Source organism: Tripterygium wilfordii, chromosome 13 (assembly GCF_013401445.1).
Source record: "Tripterygium wilfordii isolate XIE 37 chromosome 13, ASM1340144v1, whole genome shotgun sequence".
Taxonomy (NCBI): domain Eukaryota; kingdom Viridiplantae; phylum Streptophyta; class Magnoliopsida; order Celastrales; family Celastraceae; genus Tripterygium; species Tripterygium wilfordii.
Window position 1 is genome coordinate 16,866,071 of NC_052244.1, and position 18,110 is coordinate 16,884,180.

The window sequence follows — 18,110 nt, forward strand, 5'->3', positions numbered from 1 at the left end:
ATTCTTTACACCTATGGGCAGTGTCATCAAGACCCTATTTTAGTTATTTTCGACTGTTTGGATCAAAAAGCAAGAGCAGTAAAAGCTTATGGTTCGTCATCCTAGATCTAAAAAGAACCAAATACGCTTTCCTCTATAGTAAAAAGCTCAGCACCACCAACATATGGAGAAAATCGTCTGCCTCAGCTTCGCTTCAGCACAGCAAGTTTTCTCTGAGAGTAACATAATCAGATCAAGATATTGGATGAGGCAACTTCTCAGCGGATGAAGCCCTGTAGTGGCCATTACGGATCTCTAGTCTATTCACCCACATTGGTAAACAAACCAGGCGTCTATGATTAAAACTACCCTTAACCCGATTAAATTAGAGATCTCAAGCAGAACCTTCATAAAGATAAACAACATAAATTACTAAATGGTTCCCTTTCATTTAGTTGTCACACAAATATCACGCTATAAGACATTACATAAACCAACCCTGAACTCCTTTGACTACCTGCCTACTTTCTCATGTCTTCTTTTTATGTTACTTGATTCATTTTCTCTCCCTTCACTACATACAAATGTGCTGGCGATAACACCATCTTCATCATCATCATCGATAGAACCATCAACCTCCTCCTCGCCATATTCTTCATCATCGTATTCTACATCACCATCATCTTCATCATAATCTACATCATCCTCTTCATCATCGTCATCCATACCAGCACGCAATGTGTGGAACTCAGGTGGAGGCGGGCAATCCTCTGTGATTGCCTCATCTGCCTTCATTACAAGGTGCCGAATGACTCTTTCGTCTTTGTCTAACATAGTCTTGAAATCATTTATCCATTGGCCTTCCAACTCAAAGTTCATTAAGATGTAATGTCCATTCTTGGCTTTCTTTATCTTGTATGCTAATCTTCGAAGACCCCAATCATTCAGTCTCCATATCTTGGCTTTCTTCTCCCTCAAAAATTCTGTAACAAGAGTTTTGCAGGTATAAGCAATTTATTTGAGATTCACAATGCAACTTAAGATACGAATACTGACTAGCAAAGCTCTGAAATCCCATATGCATAAGATAGGCTTCCTAAAGAACCTTCTTTCGAGATTCTAAGAATTCCTAGAACTTAAAACACACATCATATTCTAAAAACTTCAATTTCATGAAATACTTTGTCCAATGAATTCATGATATAGGCAGAGCGGGGAAAGCATTACCTTGAACTTTCTCATTAACACTCCCAACCTCTTCCTCATGCTTCTCATGAATTATATATACAACCTCATAGTGGCGCTCTGTAAGAGAAAAGAAAAAAGTAGATCACCAATACCAATAAGCTACATCATTGCCAAGTGAAAGTGAATCATCTAAATCACAGTTGGTTAAAATCAATTCTATAATTATAGTTGAACAGGGATTTTATGAAAACCAATGCCTTAACCAGTTCACATTAGTACCTCTAAGATTCAAAACCAAAAGCAAGCTAATGGGATAACATTTTGGAATGCCTAGATGTCATTGAAAAACCATTGCTAGAATGGTACCGAAAACTATTTCATGGTTTTTCACTTCCACGGTGGTCAAGCAAACCATCACAACCATTCTAGCAAGTGGAAATAGGAAAGAAGCAAATGCTCACTCTGCGTGACATCTGATTCACTCTGCAGCTGAAGGTTCAGAAGTTCGAAGAGCTCCTCTGCAATATACGAACAACTCCAATATTAGCAATTCCACCAACAACAATAAGCAACTAGAACGCAATGGAACAACATCACTCACCCTCTTCGGCATCAGCAAAATCAGGGAGAACTCTACCATCTTCCTGAACTTTCTTCTGGAATATCAAACATAAATCCGATCTTAATCAAGCATAGCATAACCAAGGAATGAGAAATTGAAGTAAATAATGCAACTTAAGCAATCAAAAAACTATCACTAGACAAAGGATCGAACATGAAATATATTTAATAACTCGCCATTATGTTCCTTTCAAAAAAAAAAAAAAAAACTAACTGTTATGATAGAATTACAGATAAAACACAGGTTAAAGCCAATGTCTACATAATCTTATTGGAAAAAAGCACAGATGCATACGATCAATCAAAAACACATAAACAAACACACGTGACAATGCAAATTAAAGGTAGTGATTTTGAGTTACAACTCCATCATTTCTGTTTTTCATATTAAAATTATAGCCAAAAACTCAAATAATTACAGCAAATTAACTAACCCATATAAATAACTATATTGAGGAATCGTAACAAGAACAAGAAAAAAAAATAGAAAAAAAAGTGGAGAAATAAGAAGAGAAAGAAGATTGACCTCTTTGAGAAGTACCGCTTCGGGGAAATACCCAGTTGCCTCATCAGGTTTGGGAATGAAGCTGTGAGTATCTTCCTTCTTGTTCTTGTTGTCCTTCTTTGCCCCAACTATGACTGCTTTTCTGAGGCCAAACGATAGCTTTTGAGGAGAAAAAGACCACCCATGTCCATTTTTGAAGCTTGAGCTTCTGTTTACCGAATTCCCACCACTTATTATCTGTTTAGTGAGAAAAATTGAAGATGAACCGTGTATGAGCGACTCCATTAGAGGATTTCGAGGACGGAGCAAGGTCACAAACACTGAAACGAGGTTTTATTCAGGCGTAGAGGATATGGGCTGTTTTCGTAATTTTCTCGGAAGTTTGAGGTATTTTTCACACGCAGGAATGTTAAAGGTGAAGTGAACCCCTGCAACCCTGTTCCCTTATTTTCGTTCTTTATTTTTGAACTTTTCGTATGTTAAAAAAAATGTCACAAATTTTTCCCATTAAACTTCACAAACCTGGGAAATTTTTTTTCTTTTTACCAAAAACATATCATATAAGTTTGCAACTTTAATGTCACAAATTTTCTTTTTAAACTTCACAAACCTGGAAATTTTTTTTTTGTCAAAAACATATATATAACTTTTTGTCATTTTAACATCCAACATAAAATTTAAATTCAAACCGTCAACCCCACGAGTCAAGATCACGATAGAGTGGCAAAACAATCTTCAAATTACGTTTCCATTGAACCTTATACAATCAAACAGATATCTCCAACCTTTAACATACTAAGTTCATAAGCAACTATGAAAGTAAATGCACGCCATATAACACTACTGGTAAAGACTGGCAAAACACTTCACTGGTACGCAGGTTTACTATCATTACTTGTGAAATTTTAAAGCTTCCCTTCTCTCCTCTCTCATTTATCGGGAAAATATGATAAAAATCCTCTGACAGGAGATAAGAAGGTACAAGTATATGCCACATTTATCATCCAATCCCCGAAAGAAAACCGCAACACCTATGATGCTTCCCACTTTCGGGAAATTTCCAGTGAGGAAAATCGAACACTATATAAACCCTGTATGATGCAGGCCGAAAAGGACATGCAATTTGCCTGTATAGATTTTGGTTTAATTGAGTCGAACTTTCCTCACAACTACATTTCTGGAAAAGGAAGCGGGCTTCATATGAAGGTTCTTAAATGAGAAGAAACTGGAAAAACATCGTTGGCTTTCACCATTGCTTCTTCCCCTTTTTCTTCCTCTTGCTGCCGCCACTCTTGGGACCATTTCCAGCCCTGGGAGATGGACTCTCAGTAGATGTGCTGTCATTAAATGACTCGAACATTCCTGTTTGCACTGCATTTTGGAACCACTCGAAGAATTCTTCCTCTGTCATCGTCTCTTCCACATTAGGTTTTGGAGCCCGGCTGCCTCTCTGTCCCGAACTCGATCCCTTACTGGAATTATGCTCTCTCTGTCCCGAACTCGATCCCTTACTGGAATTATGCTTGGAGGTTACACTACTGTTTACATGAAAACTCGGTTTGTGAGAGTTGGCCGGACATCTCATTTCCTGAGAGAGAGAGAGAGAGAGATCAACAAGCTTTTTCCCATGCATGTAGGTCTTTTATCTATGCTTTAACAATGAATCTATTTATGCCATGGGACTTCAATAAGATATGCATGTTTCCACATACAGTCCATTTGCTCACTATGCAACCAGGTTTAATGCGTTAAGCACCTCATGAGCTTAGTTGTCCATCAAATTATTCAATTGGAATCCAAAATCATATTATATTTCATAAATGTCACAAGTCGTCATTTGAACTAATTACACTTCTGATGACAGTGTATTCATGATGAAGACAGATATCTGGAGAGAAAACATTGACTAATAATAAGGAAGAAATTACTTTACCTGACAGATATACCATTCAGTGGCATTGTATATCTTGCTGTCAGCACAAACATACGCTGTTGGAGTATCAACCTAAGCAAAATAAGTTCCGTGTCAAATGGACAGATAATATTTCCCTATTACATTATTCTCATATATCATTCTACAGTCTCTATACCTTTCAATCATACGCTATAAAGCAAATTTTACCTTGGGGACATTCGCAAACAATTAACTCACTAACTGCAAACATAGAGCAGACAGTACCTTCTGCAATAATCCAAAGAAGAAGGGTTGCGAAGATTGCTCAACCCATCCATCTCCATCTTTTGCTTGGTGAAAATCATTGCAGTCCTGCATTAGGGAGACATCGAGCAGGGAAACCATAAACAGCAGTAATAGATTTCCCTCTCTAAAAAAACTCATACAAGAGATGGAAATGTTCTTGCATCATGATATGATTCATACTGCCTATCAAAATTTCGGCATAAGTTTCGTGAAAACAACATATATTGAGAGGAGAAATAATACCTGGCACCACCTTGCTCGTGATTTCGATTTTCTGGTTTGTATCCAAATATGGAAGTTGCTGCACTTCTTGCATGCTATTCTTCTCGACTCTCCCAATGGGTCCTCACCATCGGCCTCCGAGCGAGAGAACCCAGAAGAAAAGAAACCATTTCGTCCATTCTAGCCAAATGGTTGCATTAAAAGCCAAGTAAAAGATCGGCAACACAAACTAGGAGGCAAGAGATAATAATGTTACGAAACTAGCAAAAACGTCAAGGAGCTTCATATGCTAAAGACCAGGCTGTAGGCTGCCATCTCCTTCATAAAATTAACAGAAGGCACGCCATTTACCCTGCTAATCTATATTAGACACATAGCATGTGGTAACCAGTAATATATTTTATTGAATTTCATGCTCTTCATCTGCACGACATATTCACCATTCATGTTCATTGTAGCATTAGAGTGACAATAAATTGACCAACGCTTTGGTGCTTTGCCATTATAATATATTAATTAGCACAGAACAGTCAAATGTAATAGTACACTTGAAGAAAAATAAGAAACTTTAGACCTAACCAAATAAGTGCAGAATAACCTTCTTAAGATGTTCATTCAACAAAAGAACAAAGTTCTATCTCTGTCATCAGTAAAGGGAATCAACTGGATGTGGAGAAATCTATCCATTCTTAAAAAATTCTCCCGAGAGAATTATTGGCGGAATTTGTTTCAACTAATCACATGAGAAAAACACCCTTTTTTACCAGAAAACATGGGGCAAGGAATAGTATCCAATAAAAATGCATTTCACACACTTAACAAAAAAATTATGGCATTCACCCTTCTATCGCTCTCTTCCTCCTTTTATATCGTACCAGATTATATGTTCCACCTAGCACCTAATGTATTAACAAGATAATCTTTTCTTCTTCTGAACTAACAACTAAGCTAGATGTCAACAGATGAAAGTTCAGCTCTAGGTAGAATATATCCCTACCTGTTGCGAAGTACTTTGAAACTTGCGAAAATAGTTCAGCAGCTCTTCCCTCCTCAATTCATCATCATATGTTTTTCGTTTCAAGGAATCCAGTAAAACCTAAACAATCAGGATACAATAACAACACTGTGACCTGACAGGAAGAATCATATGGAACATAGTAAAGAATAAAGATTGCACAATAAAATAGTGGAAACCAAGAAAGTTACCTCATATGCGTTTTGAAGTTTCTTAAAAGCTTCTGCAGCCTTCTCGTTACCCATATTTTTATCAGGATGGACCAGCATTGCCTATTAACAAATTTAGGAAACTCATTTAATAATTTAAGATTCCACTGGTAAGTTACCGAATCATACATCATGTCTAAAGTCAAAAGGAAGTTCCAGACAGATTAAGGAAGCATCACTGATGCAAGCATGCCAAATTACACCACAACAATTGAACCCCTTAGCCACTAAGACTCTAAATCCAAGAGAGCAAATGGAAAAACAATGTAAAATCATGTTGAATATTTAAAAAAAGAAATGGCATAGACCTTTTTCCTATATTCCCTCTTGAGTAAAGAAACATCCACATTCTCATACAGGGGCAAGCCCAATGCTGAATAGTGATCAGTACAGTTCAACAATCGGACAACTTCCTCTTCAGAATTTAATTCAGAATCAACTCCACTGGTTGAGGGAACTCCAGGCCCACGATCTGCTGATAACCCTGGGCTAGTTTCAAAGGATGGAGGATGCTCTGACTCACTGTTAAAGAAGCCCGATTGACCTTGCATTCCAGCAGTTTGTTCATGGTGTCCATTGGTCCTTCTCTGCTGATTTAAGTTTTTGCTCAGGATGTAAATCAGAATGTCACTTGAGATGAAAGACAAATTCAAACCCAGAAGCAAACCAAGCCATCCAACATACGTCCAGGCACTATAGACAGAGTACACAGTGGTAATCAACAATGCCAAGCGTTCTTGGCTTAACATGAACGCCAAACCTGGGCATTAATAAGTATTTAGCCTCAGCCTGCCAAAAGAAATCTATACATACACACACTGGTATTAATGTGTCCATAAGCAAATGGGTAAGGGGGATCACCTCCAAGGAATATGACAAGTGCTGTTGTCCAAAAGCTTCCATAGAACCACAAGAAAACAGTTCCAGAAATACCAATTATTAAAATTCCAAGGGTGAGACCAACAAACAGCGTGACAAAAGCAGATATAGCCTGAGAAAAACAAATATGACAAAAATTCAGCAATTTTTTTAGAAGAAAAAACAAGAATAGTAATACAGATCTTTCATGGCAAGTTACATCAACACGGGATTTTTTTCCTTTTTAAAAGAATGAAGCTAGGAAAGATGCACCAATATAAACAGAGAAACTAATTTAATGTAACAGATGATCCAGCTAGAGTTAAAGGAGAACCCTGATGATTACATGAGAACTTCATTAAATGGAGAGAGGAAAGCTGACCACTACCTTTGAGTTTCTCACTCAACAACATCAAGGGTTTGACCGACCAGGTTGAAACTACTTTTTTAATCCTAACAGAGTATATTTATCATATATAAAAAGTATAACATACGCAGGTAAACTCATAAGAACATGTATCAACACTAAAAAAATTACATATGAAGTACAGAGAAACATGTGAACTCAAAAGTGCACATACATGAAGCCATTTTAGCGAGCCCCAGAAGCAATTCCATTGAAGACACAAACAATTGAATAAAGCATAAAAAAGACTTACCAAGACAATAAGGAACTTGAACCACCCAACCATAGCCATTGCTGAGAGAATGCTACACCAAAGAACAGAGAAAAAGGATGTTGTCCCCATGCGTAGAAAGGAATCAATGCCTCGAAGAGTACAGTCCAACCAAACCACAGATAAAAGAAGCATTATATTCCCAAAATTCATCAGCCATTTCAACACGAAAGGATATGCTTGCTGAATCTTCAGTCCAACATAATCATGAGCAATATTCATTTTCATTTTGAGCGTAACAAACAACGGTCCCTGCCTCCCTAGCCATTCACCAGCTGACTTTGAGATGGACACAACAAATTCTCTCAAGTTTCTAACCACCGAAATGTTTGAAAAATCCACATTCTCCAACATTGTTTTGGCTTGCCCACAGAGCCTGTAACCCAATCCACCTTTTGTATGTCTAGGACCACAGTTACTAAGAGGTGGATCTCCATTTTCTTCTTGGACACCAGGATTTTCGCTCAAAGTACTGCTGCCACCAGGAGGTAATGGCTGCTCAACACCCTGAACTGCATCTATCACTTGCTTCTCTTTTCTTTGAGATCTCCAGGAATTTCGTCTACTTTTATTTTCATCTCCTGTACAGCAGGTTCCACTACCACTATCCCCACAAGGTGTGCCTGTCTGGTGGTCATTTGGAAGTTCCCCTCCAGGGAAAAATTTCCCTTCGCCAGCCTGCTCCCGTCCTTGCATATTTGGCACCACACAGCTTGAATCTAAACCTCTTTTTTTGTTTTTGGACGTATGGCGATCAAGTCCATTTTTTGCTTGATTACCTTTCCGAGCCATCAGATTTTATATAAGAAGGAAATCTTTCACAAGAAATTCAGATTACTCCATGGCTATTGGAATTGAGGAAGCCACAACATGATTCCAAGCCAAAATTAGAATCTGAAACCAAGGATTGTAATGTGTTAATTTGCATAATTTTTGGGTTTACTTAGTTTAGGGATGAATGGGAGGATTAATCTTACATGAATATACAAATAAATGAATGCATATGTCACAATTTGCAAAAGATCCACGTAATTCACAATTAACAATAGCAACTTTGACAAACATTTCCGTGTTCTGATTCTACAAAACTCAAAAGTCTTATCACTTGTTTTCTCTTCCATAAAATTTTCCGACTGGTAGATATGCTAAAAGGAAATAAGAATGATTGCAATATAAAAGATTATTTGAAACTAAAAACGAGATAACACCTACAATGCAATATAAAAAAGAAAGTGTCGGCTTCATACAATGCAATGTCGAACAAGTGGCTAAACCCAAAGAAAGGAGTAACAAATCCACATTGCTCCTCTGATAGAGTGTGTGTGTGTGTGTGAGAGAGAGTGTATGTTTGTTTTTGTTTGCGTGAGTAAAAAGTACCCTCCTAACAATCGACTTCCAAGTGTTTCAAAATAGGCTAAATCACATATATTACATTCTAAAAGCTATCTCAGTATCTGAAAACTGAAAAGGTAGAACCCCATCCGATAATTCCTTAAAGAGCCCAGTGAGTGAGATGCTCCTAATAATGATGGCAAATGTTTGAAGTTTGAACTACCAGGAGTTGGCAACAAGGCAACAATTAGTGAGATGAAAAGATTCTCCCCAAATACATCAATCACTACCTATTATGCAAGAAAAACTACCCTCCAATCCCAAAAAGAAAAACAAACTTTAACGTGAAAAAGAACCAGTCTACAACAAGAACTACTGAAATATTAAGTGAAAACTGCGAAATATACTAGTACCAACTAACGCTCCAGAAAGCTAATACACATATGCTCAAAGACTTGGAAGCAGCAAAAACTATTTTAAAATGAAAGCTTATATATATGAGCTTACCATTGGCGAATTTTGAAATGGAAACACAATAACACTCCAATTAGAAAGACCATTCAATATCATACAGGAAGTGTACGGCCTAATCCCAAACATCAGGAATGATAAACATTTGAGACGAATTAAAGCAAATCCCCAAAATTTAACAAATGCCCGAAAAGCCTATTTTCTTGCAATCCAAAAAAAATGTAGCAGCTACAATTCTCAATATGAATGACTAGCAACAATACTATCCGGATAAATCAGTCTTAAAAACTCAATTGAAAAACACAAAAGAATATATATATACAGTAATCAGAATTTTTTTTGTACGGGCATACCACGAAGCAACGCCAAGTGCGCAGAAATTCGAGACACGCAAACGCACAACCAGATAGGAAAAGTGCAAATAAAACCCTAACAGAACGTTCAGTACTTGGTCTTCCTTTGAGTTTCTTCGACTGTAGCTATGTGATTATCTCCGTGACTTTCTTAGAACAAGAAATGATGTCGATTGAGAAACAGGAGATGAGAGGAAATAATGAATTTGTCAGAATCTTGGACTCCAGAGCCAGAGGCATAGAGAGAGAGAGGCAGAGAGGACCGAACACAAAACGGGATTATTTGATGATGATGTTCTTGGAGGATGGAGGGTCTGTTTGGTTGTCTGAGAATTCCAAATCACCTTGCTTGCGCCTGTCCAAGGTTATTTATTACTCTAGTTATAGTAGAAGAGGTGAGAATCCAAGGTGTGGTCCACCGATGCTGCACCACAAAATTTTGTAAAAACCGTAAAAATGTATGGGATTTTAGATAACAAAAATTCAACAATTTTTTCTTTCCGAAACCAAAGCTTGACAACATAAATTCAAAATATTTGATATTTTTGTACATAAAAAATTTAATTTTTGTTTCAAACAAAAAAAAAATTATTAAATTCATTATACTAAATGTTAAATATTTATAATTTCTAACAGCACCAGTCAAGTCCGTGGTCCAAAGTGTCACAATTGGCACATAAATTTTTATTTTTAAAAAATGCCAGATCTTTGTGAAGCAAAAGAATGGGCTGGAGCACTGTCTTGATTGACTGTGATAAAAGATCAACTTGGCAACAATTTTTATGAAGAGCCACGCGTGTGCACTGCCAGCGCAACAACAAACCAGTGGACAATGGGCCATGCCTAGCCCAGCTAGTTGGACAATGGGCCATAAAATGAGAGGTTCGGTATTCAACTTATGACAGATAAATGACCAAACGGTGAAGCCCATGCTATAGAATATAGATAGACCTCATCACATTGCTGATTGCTTCTGCTTGAGACGGAAAAGAACCATACCACCTATGATAAGGGTAACTTTATTTCAGATTGATTTTTGGGCCCAACTAATATAAGCATAGATGTCATGTAAGCAATGTTTACTGGTGGAGGACCCTGGCTGTACGTATATAATTAACTATAAATTTATTAAATTCTAGGATAATTCCAGACTATGAAAGTCATGATTCTCATGATAGCCACTATAGCTCTCCTAGCTGAGCTCCTCCTACCTTTATATGCCCCATTATATATATATAGTTTAAAACCAAATCTGGATACTTGATATGAAAGCAACAACAATTAAAGAGGGAGAGAGAGAGAGAGGGAGAGAGAGCGAGGGAGAGATGTCCCAAGCAACAACATTTGAAGACCTGAAAGCTAAAGCTGAGGTGTACTATGGAGATGAGATATGCAGAGAGAAGTTTAGGCATCTGTTAACGGAGATAGGGTTCCCTGATGGGTTGGTTATAACTCTTCAAGAGATAGAGGAATATGGTCATGTGAGGGACACTGGCTTTGTTTGGCTCAAGCACAAGAAGAAGAATAAGGAGGAGAAGAAGAAGAATGAGTTCTTCAAGTTTGATAACATATTTATCTGGCATGACACAGAAGTCACAGCCTATTTTGAGCCCAACAAGATCAAGAATCTCACTGGTGTTAAGGCAAAGGATTTCTTGATTTGGATTACTTTGAGTGAAATTTATGTAAATGGTGATCATGGAGCTGCTTCTCCATCATCAATGATCACTTTCAGAACTCCAGCTGGGTTGTCGAAGTCATTTCCTTCGTCTGTCTTTGAGCTTGGGAATACTCCTCTCATGGTCCATAAGGAGATTGCAGAAGCAAAGGAGGGAGATTCCTCCAAAATTGAAATGTAAACACAACTCATTTTCATGTAAACTAATTTTATTGGTCACTTATGACTTGCTATATATAATTCTCTCTTTCCATTTCTTTTGTAGTTTTTAGAATGATAGGAAATGAGATCTAGCTATTATTAATTGGTCCCTAAGTAACTGAACATAATTCAGAACATATTGAAATGTTTGAAAGCAGTCTTTCAGCAAGCCAAGGACGTGAAGAACGGTAGTAGTGTTTATTTTCAAAAATTTATGATTGATGATAAATAATGTGAAACTACTCATCATAGCTTATGAATAATGAGGATGGCATTACTTCAACTAGTTTTGAGTTTGTCTTTAATTGCAAGGAATCCACCCGGATATTCTTGCTACTTGAGGAAGTTTATTGAGTTGGGTTATTTATTTGTAGCAAACAAATGGGAATATGCTTTGCAACTACGGGTCACCTTGGACCGAATATGCTTTGCCAAGTGCTCACGGAACTGGAACTGAATGTTCATGACCAAGAGTCTAGGATATCAGGAAATGATAATGCCCAATGGGTCTTAGGGAGGACTTCGTTTCTGTGGATTGTAATTGAACGACACAAGATATGCAAACGTGCCATGAAAAATACTTGTAACTGCTTCTTGCTAATTGAGGGCAGGAGTGAGAAGGATAATCCTCAACAGATAGATTTCTCAACATTCAGAATAACGATTGCCAGAGATGTTTCCAAGCAAAGGAACTTCAGGTCATTCCTTTTTCTGAGGGCTACACTTTGAGATAGAAGATTTGGTATAAAACATATCCACTGATGGAACAACATTTATCAACTAATTTTTTGGGTATTGAGTCAACATGCTAAATTTCCAGTCGGAAATAGACTCAGACTAGGAACACCATTGAAATTGTGTACCTGTTGCTCCAATAGTGCTACAGCCTCAATTTCAGTAAAATACTATGGGAGGGAGTATATGTCTATTCAATCATAAACTAAGTTCAAGAGGCTGAAGAACCAAATCAGTGTCATCGTTTTCAGATATACTTTTCCTGTTTGTGGAAAATGGTCGGAGAATGCATCTTGCTATGGAGCTAAATGGGTCCTGCAGACCATCCATCTCATAGTGCCCAAAACGCCAATCTCGCTCGATATAAGGTCGTTCTATAGGTTGGTCAAGGCCTCCTGTCAAAAGAAAGAAGAAAAATCGTGATGGGTTCTTAACTTAATACAAAAGACAAGCAGCACCGTCATCATAAAGAAGAAAAATGAATGCGGTTTCGGAATATGTAGTCAAGTTTGGCATCCAGATGCAGTAGTCGTATTTTCCAGGGGCAATCAAGACATCCAGTGAAAGAATAGGAAACAATAGCATTTAGCAGTGCGCATATGAGTTTGTTATGTTAACCTGATATAGAACATCTCTAAGCAGCACCTTAAAACAAGGATTAAATTGTTAATTTTTCTCGGATTCGTGTAGCACATGCGCTGTGAAAGGGCCCAGCAGTAAAATGGCGAAGGATTACTTTAGGTCCAAAAAAGTTTCTTGACAGAAGTTTGTGCAACAGGTTTATGGTGAGTATAAGTTAAAGGAACGAAGCCGTTAAGAAACTTATTCTAATGAAAACATGCTGAACCTGAGTAGGTCATACCAGCATACATTAAGCCATGTTTATCAACAGCTCGATAAAATGGCCGTTTCTTTTTCTCCTTTGCAGCTCCTAGGAGTTCCCTCCACACATGTGCCCGATCTTCACGTGTAATTTTACCAGTAGTCGCCACCTGATGATGAGATATATGGCCATTGAAAACATGATAAGAGAGAGAGAATCAAGGAAGTGAAGGCCGCACCAGTAATTCAAATTTCCCTGTAAGTACATATCCAAATACCTTGGTAAATAGATGGTATGAAGGACGTGGAATTCGAGCAAGCCCATTGGCACGATCAACTGCTACCAATCCAAACTTGGGACCATATCCATCAGCCCACTCCCAGTTGTCAGAAATAGTCCAGAATAAGTAGCCAAGCACAGGGACACCCTGTATACCATGTATGTTCATAATTAATTTACAATGAATGCACTGACCACAAATGTCCAAATTTCTAGACAGAATAAACTGTTGAGTTCAGAATCATGACCATAATCATTGCGGCATGAATAGCAAGTAAATGCTCCAAGAGGTATGGCCGACGTATCATATCTGTCCCATCAGAAACACCATTTTCACTAATAATGAATGGAACATTTAGATGTTTGTATCTTTCATGGAACTGAATCAGCATGCGATACAGGCCATCGGGATACACTCCACGTCCAGATTCACTATACTCATCAGTCTCCACTAGCTTCAATCCAGCACCAGAGACTACTTCCTGATCAAAGGAGAAGTCAGTATGTTACTTCTATGCATGATGGTTTCAAATTCATTTAGGAGGAGAAAAAAAAAACCTGTCCATAATAGTTTATGCCTATATAATCCATCTTGTCAGAGATGGAGTCCAAGTAAGGGAAGAGGGTCAGGGAATTAGCCAGAGAAACAGCGGCTATATCAAAAAGACCATATGGGCGCATGAAAGAGACATGATGTGCTGCTCCAACTAAAGGATTTGATATCATGCTGCAGAAAATAAAGCGAAAGATTCAGAATGCGAATATGTTCTGGGACAGTGACCAGGCAATGCGAACTTAACAGTAGCCTCTTAGGTGGGACTAGCGCAAAGGAGCAAAAAACTAGGGGCAAGCCCAGAACAACCACACCACAAAACAATTTGGGTGAAAAAGGCCACGATCAATAGCATCAAACCCATAGAATCCATATACAAAAATATTCAAGCAGTATAAATACAAGGCTGGCAGTCTTTCAAACTTCATAGCTTGTGTATATGTTCTCCTGTTCAAATGCTTTCATTTATATGTAATCCAATTTCACAGAAACATGTAAAAATTTCTCAGACAAAGTTTTCTTTTCTTTTCCACGAGCATCTACTAGGGTTAACAGATGAAAGGAACAAACCTTTTCTCATGAATATAGTCATAGGCCTTTGAATGTGCAATTGCCATCCAATGCAGGGCTTGTTGGAAAACACCCTTTGGTAGAGCAGAAGTGACGACCTCCAGCATATCAGGATGACCACCAGGCCAAGCACCAGCACAATAAGTAAGCATACAAAAGACGTGAGGCTCATTAAATGTCACCCAATAGTCTACCATATCTGATACAGTGTCAACAACAAGCCTGTAACAAATCAGCACAGAACAGAGTTGCAATTAATAGGTACATGTCATTTCAGATATGGAAAAAATATTATATTGGTTTTTCGCCAAAAAGACAATGGCATTGGAAAACAGAGGGCAATTCACATTTTTCTTGTCAAGTCCTAAGAAACTAGCAATTAGAAACAGCCGAAGGATGGCAATAACTAGCTATGTCACCAAGTTACTAAGCATTACTCTAGCTGTTTATCTATAACCAATGATATGCTGTACCTCAAAAATAACATCCCATAGGACCAACTTAACTAGTGCAGCTCATCAATTTTGCATTTTATTGACTATCTTTTTCACTTTGGATTATAACATGACCATCCCAAAATATGGTTGAAAAGTGTTACCTATCAGTTTTTGTATAGAAGAGGCATACAGCACACCATAAAGACCTCGGAAAAATCTCTCTCTAGAAGCATCATCATATAAAAATGCAATTCATTTTCTACAATAGCGACATATGAGGAGAAATCATTGGTGATATAACCTACGCTACATTGACAGGCAAGATTTCAATGTGAGCAAAAGCAACAAGTAACTGCTAAATCCACAAATTAAAGGAAGACTAACCAGAGAGAACAGATAAAGTGACAGACAGAAAAACTAACACATACACAGACACACAGATATCGGGAGAGAGAGAGAAAGAGAGACCTCGTAAAATCCATGAAGTAATCAATAGTTTTCTCCATCTTCCACCCACCATACTCTCCAGCCCATGGTGGCAATGAGTGGTGGAACAAGGTGAGCATCACCTTCATTCCATATGAGCGAACCCTATTGATGATCCACTTATATCGCTCCAGTGCTGCATAATTAACCTAAGCAAAGATAGCATATAATTGGCCCAAAGTGTAAGTCATCTTCAACAAAGGTTAATAACCTATGCAAAATTTCATTCATCAGATAAGAAGTAAAGTACTAAAAATATACCGAATGGAAAGCCCAATCCAAATATAAAGACACTGAGAAATGTTTTTTTTTTTTTTGGGACAAGGAGTCATGATGTATTAATAGCAACCACATGTACAAGCAGTCTGTATCATGCTTACAGTTTGTTTGAGCCCATTGACTGGTTCCTCAGGCATGATCCTTGTCCAATCTATTCCCATTCTAAATATGCTGATGCCAGTATCTTTTGCAAGCTTCAGTTCTGTATCAGGATCAGACCAAAATCTTAGCCTCTCTTCCCTGAAATCAATTCATCCACCAGACTCTCATGTAAGTTACAGCAAATAGATATGCACATCACACATATCCAATAACTAAAAACGCCTCATGTTATAAACATGTCAAGTTTTCAAGAAAACATTGAATGAATAGGCTTACGGGTGTGGAACATTGTGCCATGCAGCTACATTGTGATGGCATCCTTCACTTGATGTGGAAACTTCTTCTTCCTCTTCGATGAATTTCTCAAACCCTCGGATCATGGCTTCCATGGCTATCTTCATAGGCTTCTTTTTCTTCATGGTCCTTTTAGCTTCTTTCTCCAACAAGCAAGCTTGGTGAGACCCACCATCCGCCGCAGCCGAGCCAATCAGTGCATCAGCTTGCGTCCCTCCTTCATGGGAGTTTGATTTGTCACAAGGGCTTTCTTCAGCAAACTGAAGCCAAGCATCATCAAGGTGGTCTTCGACGTGAGCCGGTGCAGTTGCCAATCCAAAGAAAAATTCATTTTCCCCTCCTGAACATAACACTAGTATTACAAATTCATTTGCAATTATATGAACTGCGAATACTCTCTAAGGCCCACCAAGAAACAATATCTTAATTCTATTGCAGCGAAGAAAATTGTCGACCCATCAAATATTACAACACACTAGCATCCACATAAAGTAATTACTCGGTCATTCCTTTCATTCGCATTTGTGACTTTCCCAATCTGTAACTAGCAAACTTATAGCCTTACAAGTCAATTCTATTGTTCTATTGCTATGTAAAGGTATATGAACTACCGCTTCCATGATCGAAAGACATCCAATACATAAAAGCATAAAAAATTCTTATTCCATAGAAAAGAAACAAATAGAACTAAATAATCATTAATTTACCTACTCTGATCTGTGAGAATTGTACTCATAGTCTCTATATGCAAGTGAATGGAATTGTATCAGTTACTATAATAAGCAACCCGTTGTTGAAAAACCTGACCAAACCATTTCCTCTCTTATACAATGCATGGAACGCTAAGGATCCTGAATAGGGATTAGAAGCTGAAAAATTAGGGTTTGTAAGGTACCATCAACGTTGAAAACGGCGAGAGTATCTGCAGTTTCATCAATAGGTGAGCGGAACGGGCGGAGATTCTTTCTCTTGAAACGAGAGAAGGAGAAGGCGTGGGAAGCAACCGTCACAGTTATTAAGAGCCCGGCGACCTTCGTGGCCGCCACAAAGAGTTGCAAAAATGCCATCGTCTTCTCAGATTATCGAGCAGCAGAGTCTGTGTACTGAACGTAATTTCAGATTTCAGTGGATAGAAAGTGACGTTATAAGGGATATCTACAACGTGTCTCTTGCAAGTTCATATGGGTCCCGCAGAGAGCCCACAGCAAAAGCATGACAAAAAGCGTTGAGTACACGCGACGAAATGCTAGTCTAACTAAACTAACAAGCATCAAATTTCAATTTTACTCAGACAGACCAGTGAGTCAGGCCCACGGCCCATTCCAAACCCATAACTCAAATTGGATTTGGAGGCTCCCAGGGAAGATCGCTTCTCTTTCTTTCTGGCCCAATTCCCATATTGGACCGACGTGGCTTGTTTCCCTCGCGGGCCAGATCTATCGGACCCAACGTTGTCGTTCAGTTTCGTGCTCTAGACGACTCGGTGGGTGTGGCGAGGCGTTGGAGCACGCGGTGTCGGCTTTGCTAGAGATGCCTAATTCCATTCTCCGGGTTGTTTACGCCAATAGCTTCTTCTCTCGTAATTGTAACGACAAAAAATAGTGCGGGCCCAACAACAACAATAACAGTGACAACAAGAACCCGTCTAAGGTCCAAGTCGAAGTCGAGCTGAATAGTGTGGTCGAAGACACGTGACTTCGACCATCGAGGATCCTGAACTCGATATCGAAGCCGAGGGCGACAGCGCATTTCCCTCCTCACAAGATTATCATTGTTTCGTCTTCTGATCCTTTGTTTCTTATATACTAGCTATGACGTTTTGCAGAAGGCAATCAAATCGATCCACCTCTGACATAGGAAGATATTCTCAACTTTTCCACTGACACAACCGAGGTAATCCCTAACACCTAAAGTCGTCTCACGTCCCATCATAGGATAGCGTCAGAAGGGTCATAATAGGTTTGAAGGAAAAGGCAATCAGTCTCTAACGGTAATCTGAGCGAAGATTAGACGATCCTTATTTGGACACATGTCCCCATACTC

At 38.4% G+C, this 18,110-nt stretch overlaps 4 protein-coding genes across 5 annotated transcripts; 1 reads left to right on the plus strand and 3 right to left on the minus strand.

Annotated features, from left to right (window-relative positions):
• Positions 1-364: 364 nt before the first annotated feature.
• Positions 365-2,713, minus strand: LOC120012101 (coiled-coil domain-containing protein 1). Its single transcript, XM_038863364.1, has 5 exons — positions 2,315-2,713; positions 1,769-1,823; positions 1,629-1,685; positions 1,207-1,284; positions 365-962 (listed from the first exon to the last, which is right to left on the minus strand). The coding sequence occupies exons 1-5, from the start codon at positions 2,576-2,578 to the stop codon at positions 493-495; spliced, it is 924 nt and encodes a 307-aa protein (XP_038719292.1). The 5' UTR covers positions 2,579-2,713; the 3' UTR covers positions 365-492.
• A 411-nt stretch (positions 2,714-3,124) lies between these two features.
• LOC120013105 lies at positions 3,125-9,982 on the minus strand. 2 transcript variants are annotated; one of them, XM_038864775.1, is made up of 11 exons: positions 9,631-9,982; positions 7,457-8,368; positions 6,801-6,930; positions 6,248-6,699; positions 5,922-6,002; positions 5,713-5,811; positions 4,737-4,895; positions 4,473-4,559; positions 4,227-4,298; positions 3,801-3,881; positions 3,125-3,761 (listed from the first exon to the last, which is right to left on the minus strand). In XM_038864775.1, the coding sequence occupies exons 2-11, from the start codon at positions 8,264-8,266 to the stop codon at positions 3,540-3,542; spliced, it is 2,193 nt and encodes a 730-aa protein (XP_038720703.1). In that variant the 5' UTR covers positions 8,267-8,368; positions 9,631-9,982; the 3' UTR covers positions 3,125-3,539. The 2 variants fall into 2 exon arrangements, with proteins under 2 accessions (XP_038720703.1, XP_038720701.1); XM_038864773.1 differs by having other exon boundaries at positions 3,125-3,881; positions 9,631-9,981.
• Positions 9,983-10,900: 918 nt separating this feature from the next.
• Positions 10,901-11,580, plus strand: LOC120011726. The gene has a single exon (XM_038862830.1). It carries the CDS (start codon positions 10,956-10,958, stop codon positions 11,487-11,489), a length of 534 nt encoding a protein of 177 aa, XP_038718758.1. The 5' UTR covers positions 10,901-10,955; the 3' UTR covers positions 11,490-11,580.
• A 560-nt stretch (positions 11,581-12,140) lies between these two features.
• On the minus strand, positions 12,141-17,134 carry LOC120011725 (beta-glucosidase-like SFR2, chloroplastic). Its single transcript, XM_038862829.1, has 10 exons — positions 16,963-17,134; positions 16,050-16,407; positions 15,773-15,911; positions 15,375-15,541; positions 14,470-14,691; positions 13,905-14,073; positions 13,595-13,828; positions 13,345-13,494; positions 13,107-13,236; positions 12,141-12,639 (listed from the first exon to the last, which is right to left on the minus strand). The coding sequence occupies exons 1-10, from the start codon at positions 17,132-17,134 to the stop codon at positions 12,443-12,445; spliced, it is 1,938 nt and encodes a 645-aa protein (XP_038718757.1). The 3' UTR covers positions 12,141-12,442.
• Positions 17,135-18,110: the final 976 nt, after the last annotated feature.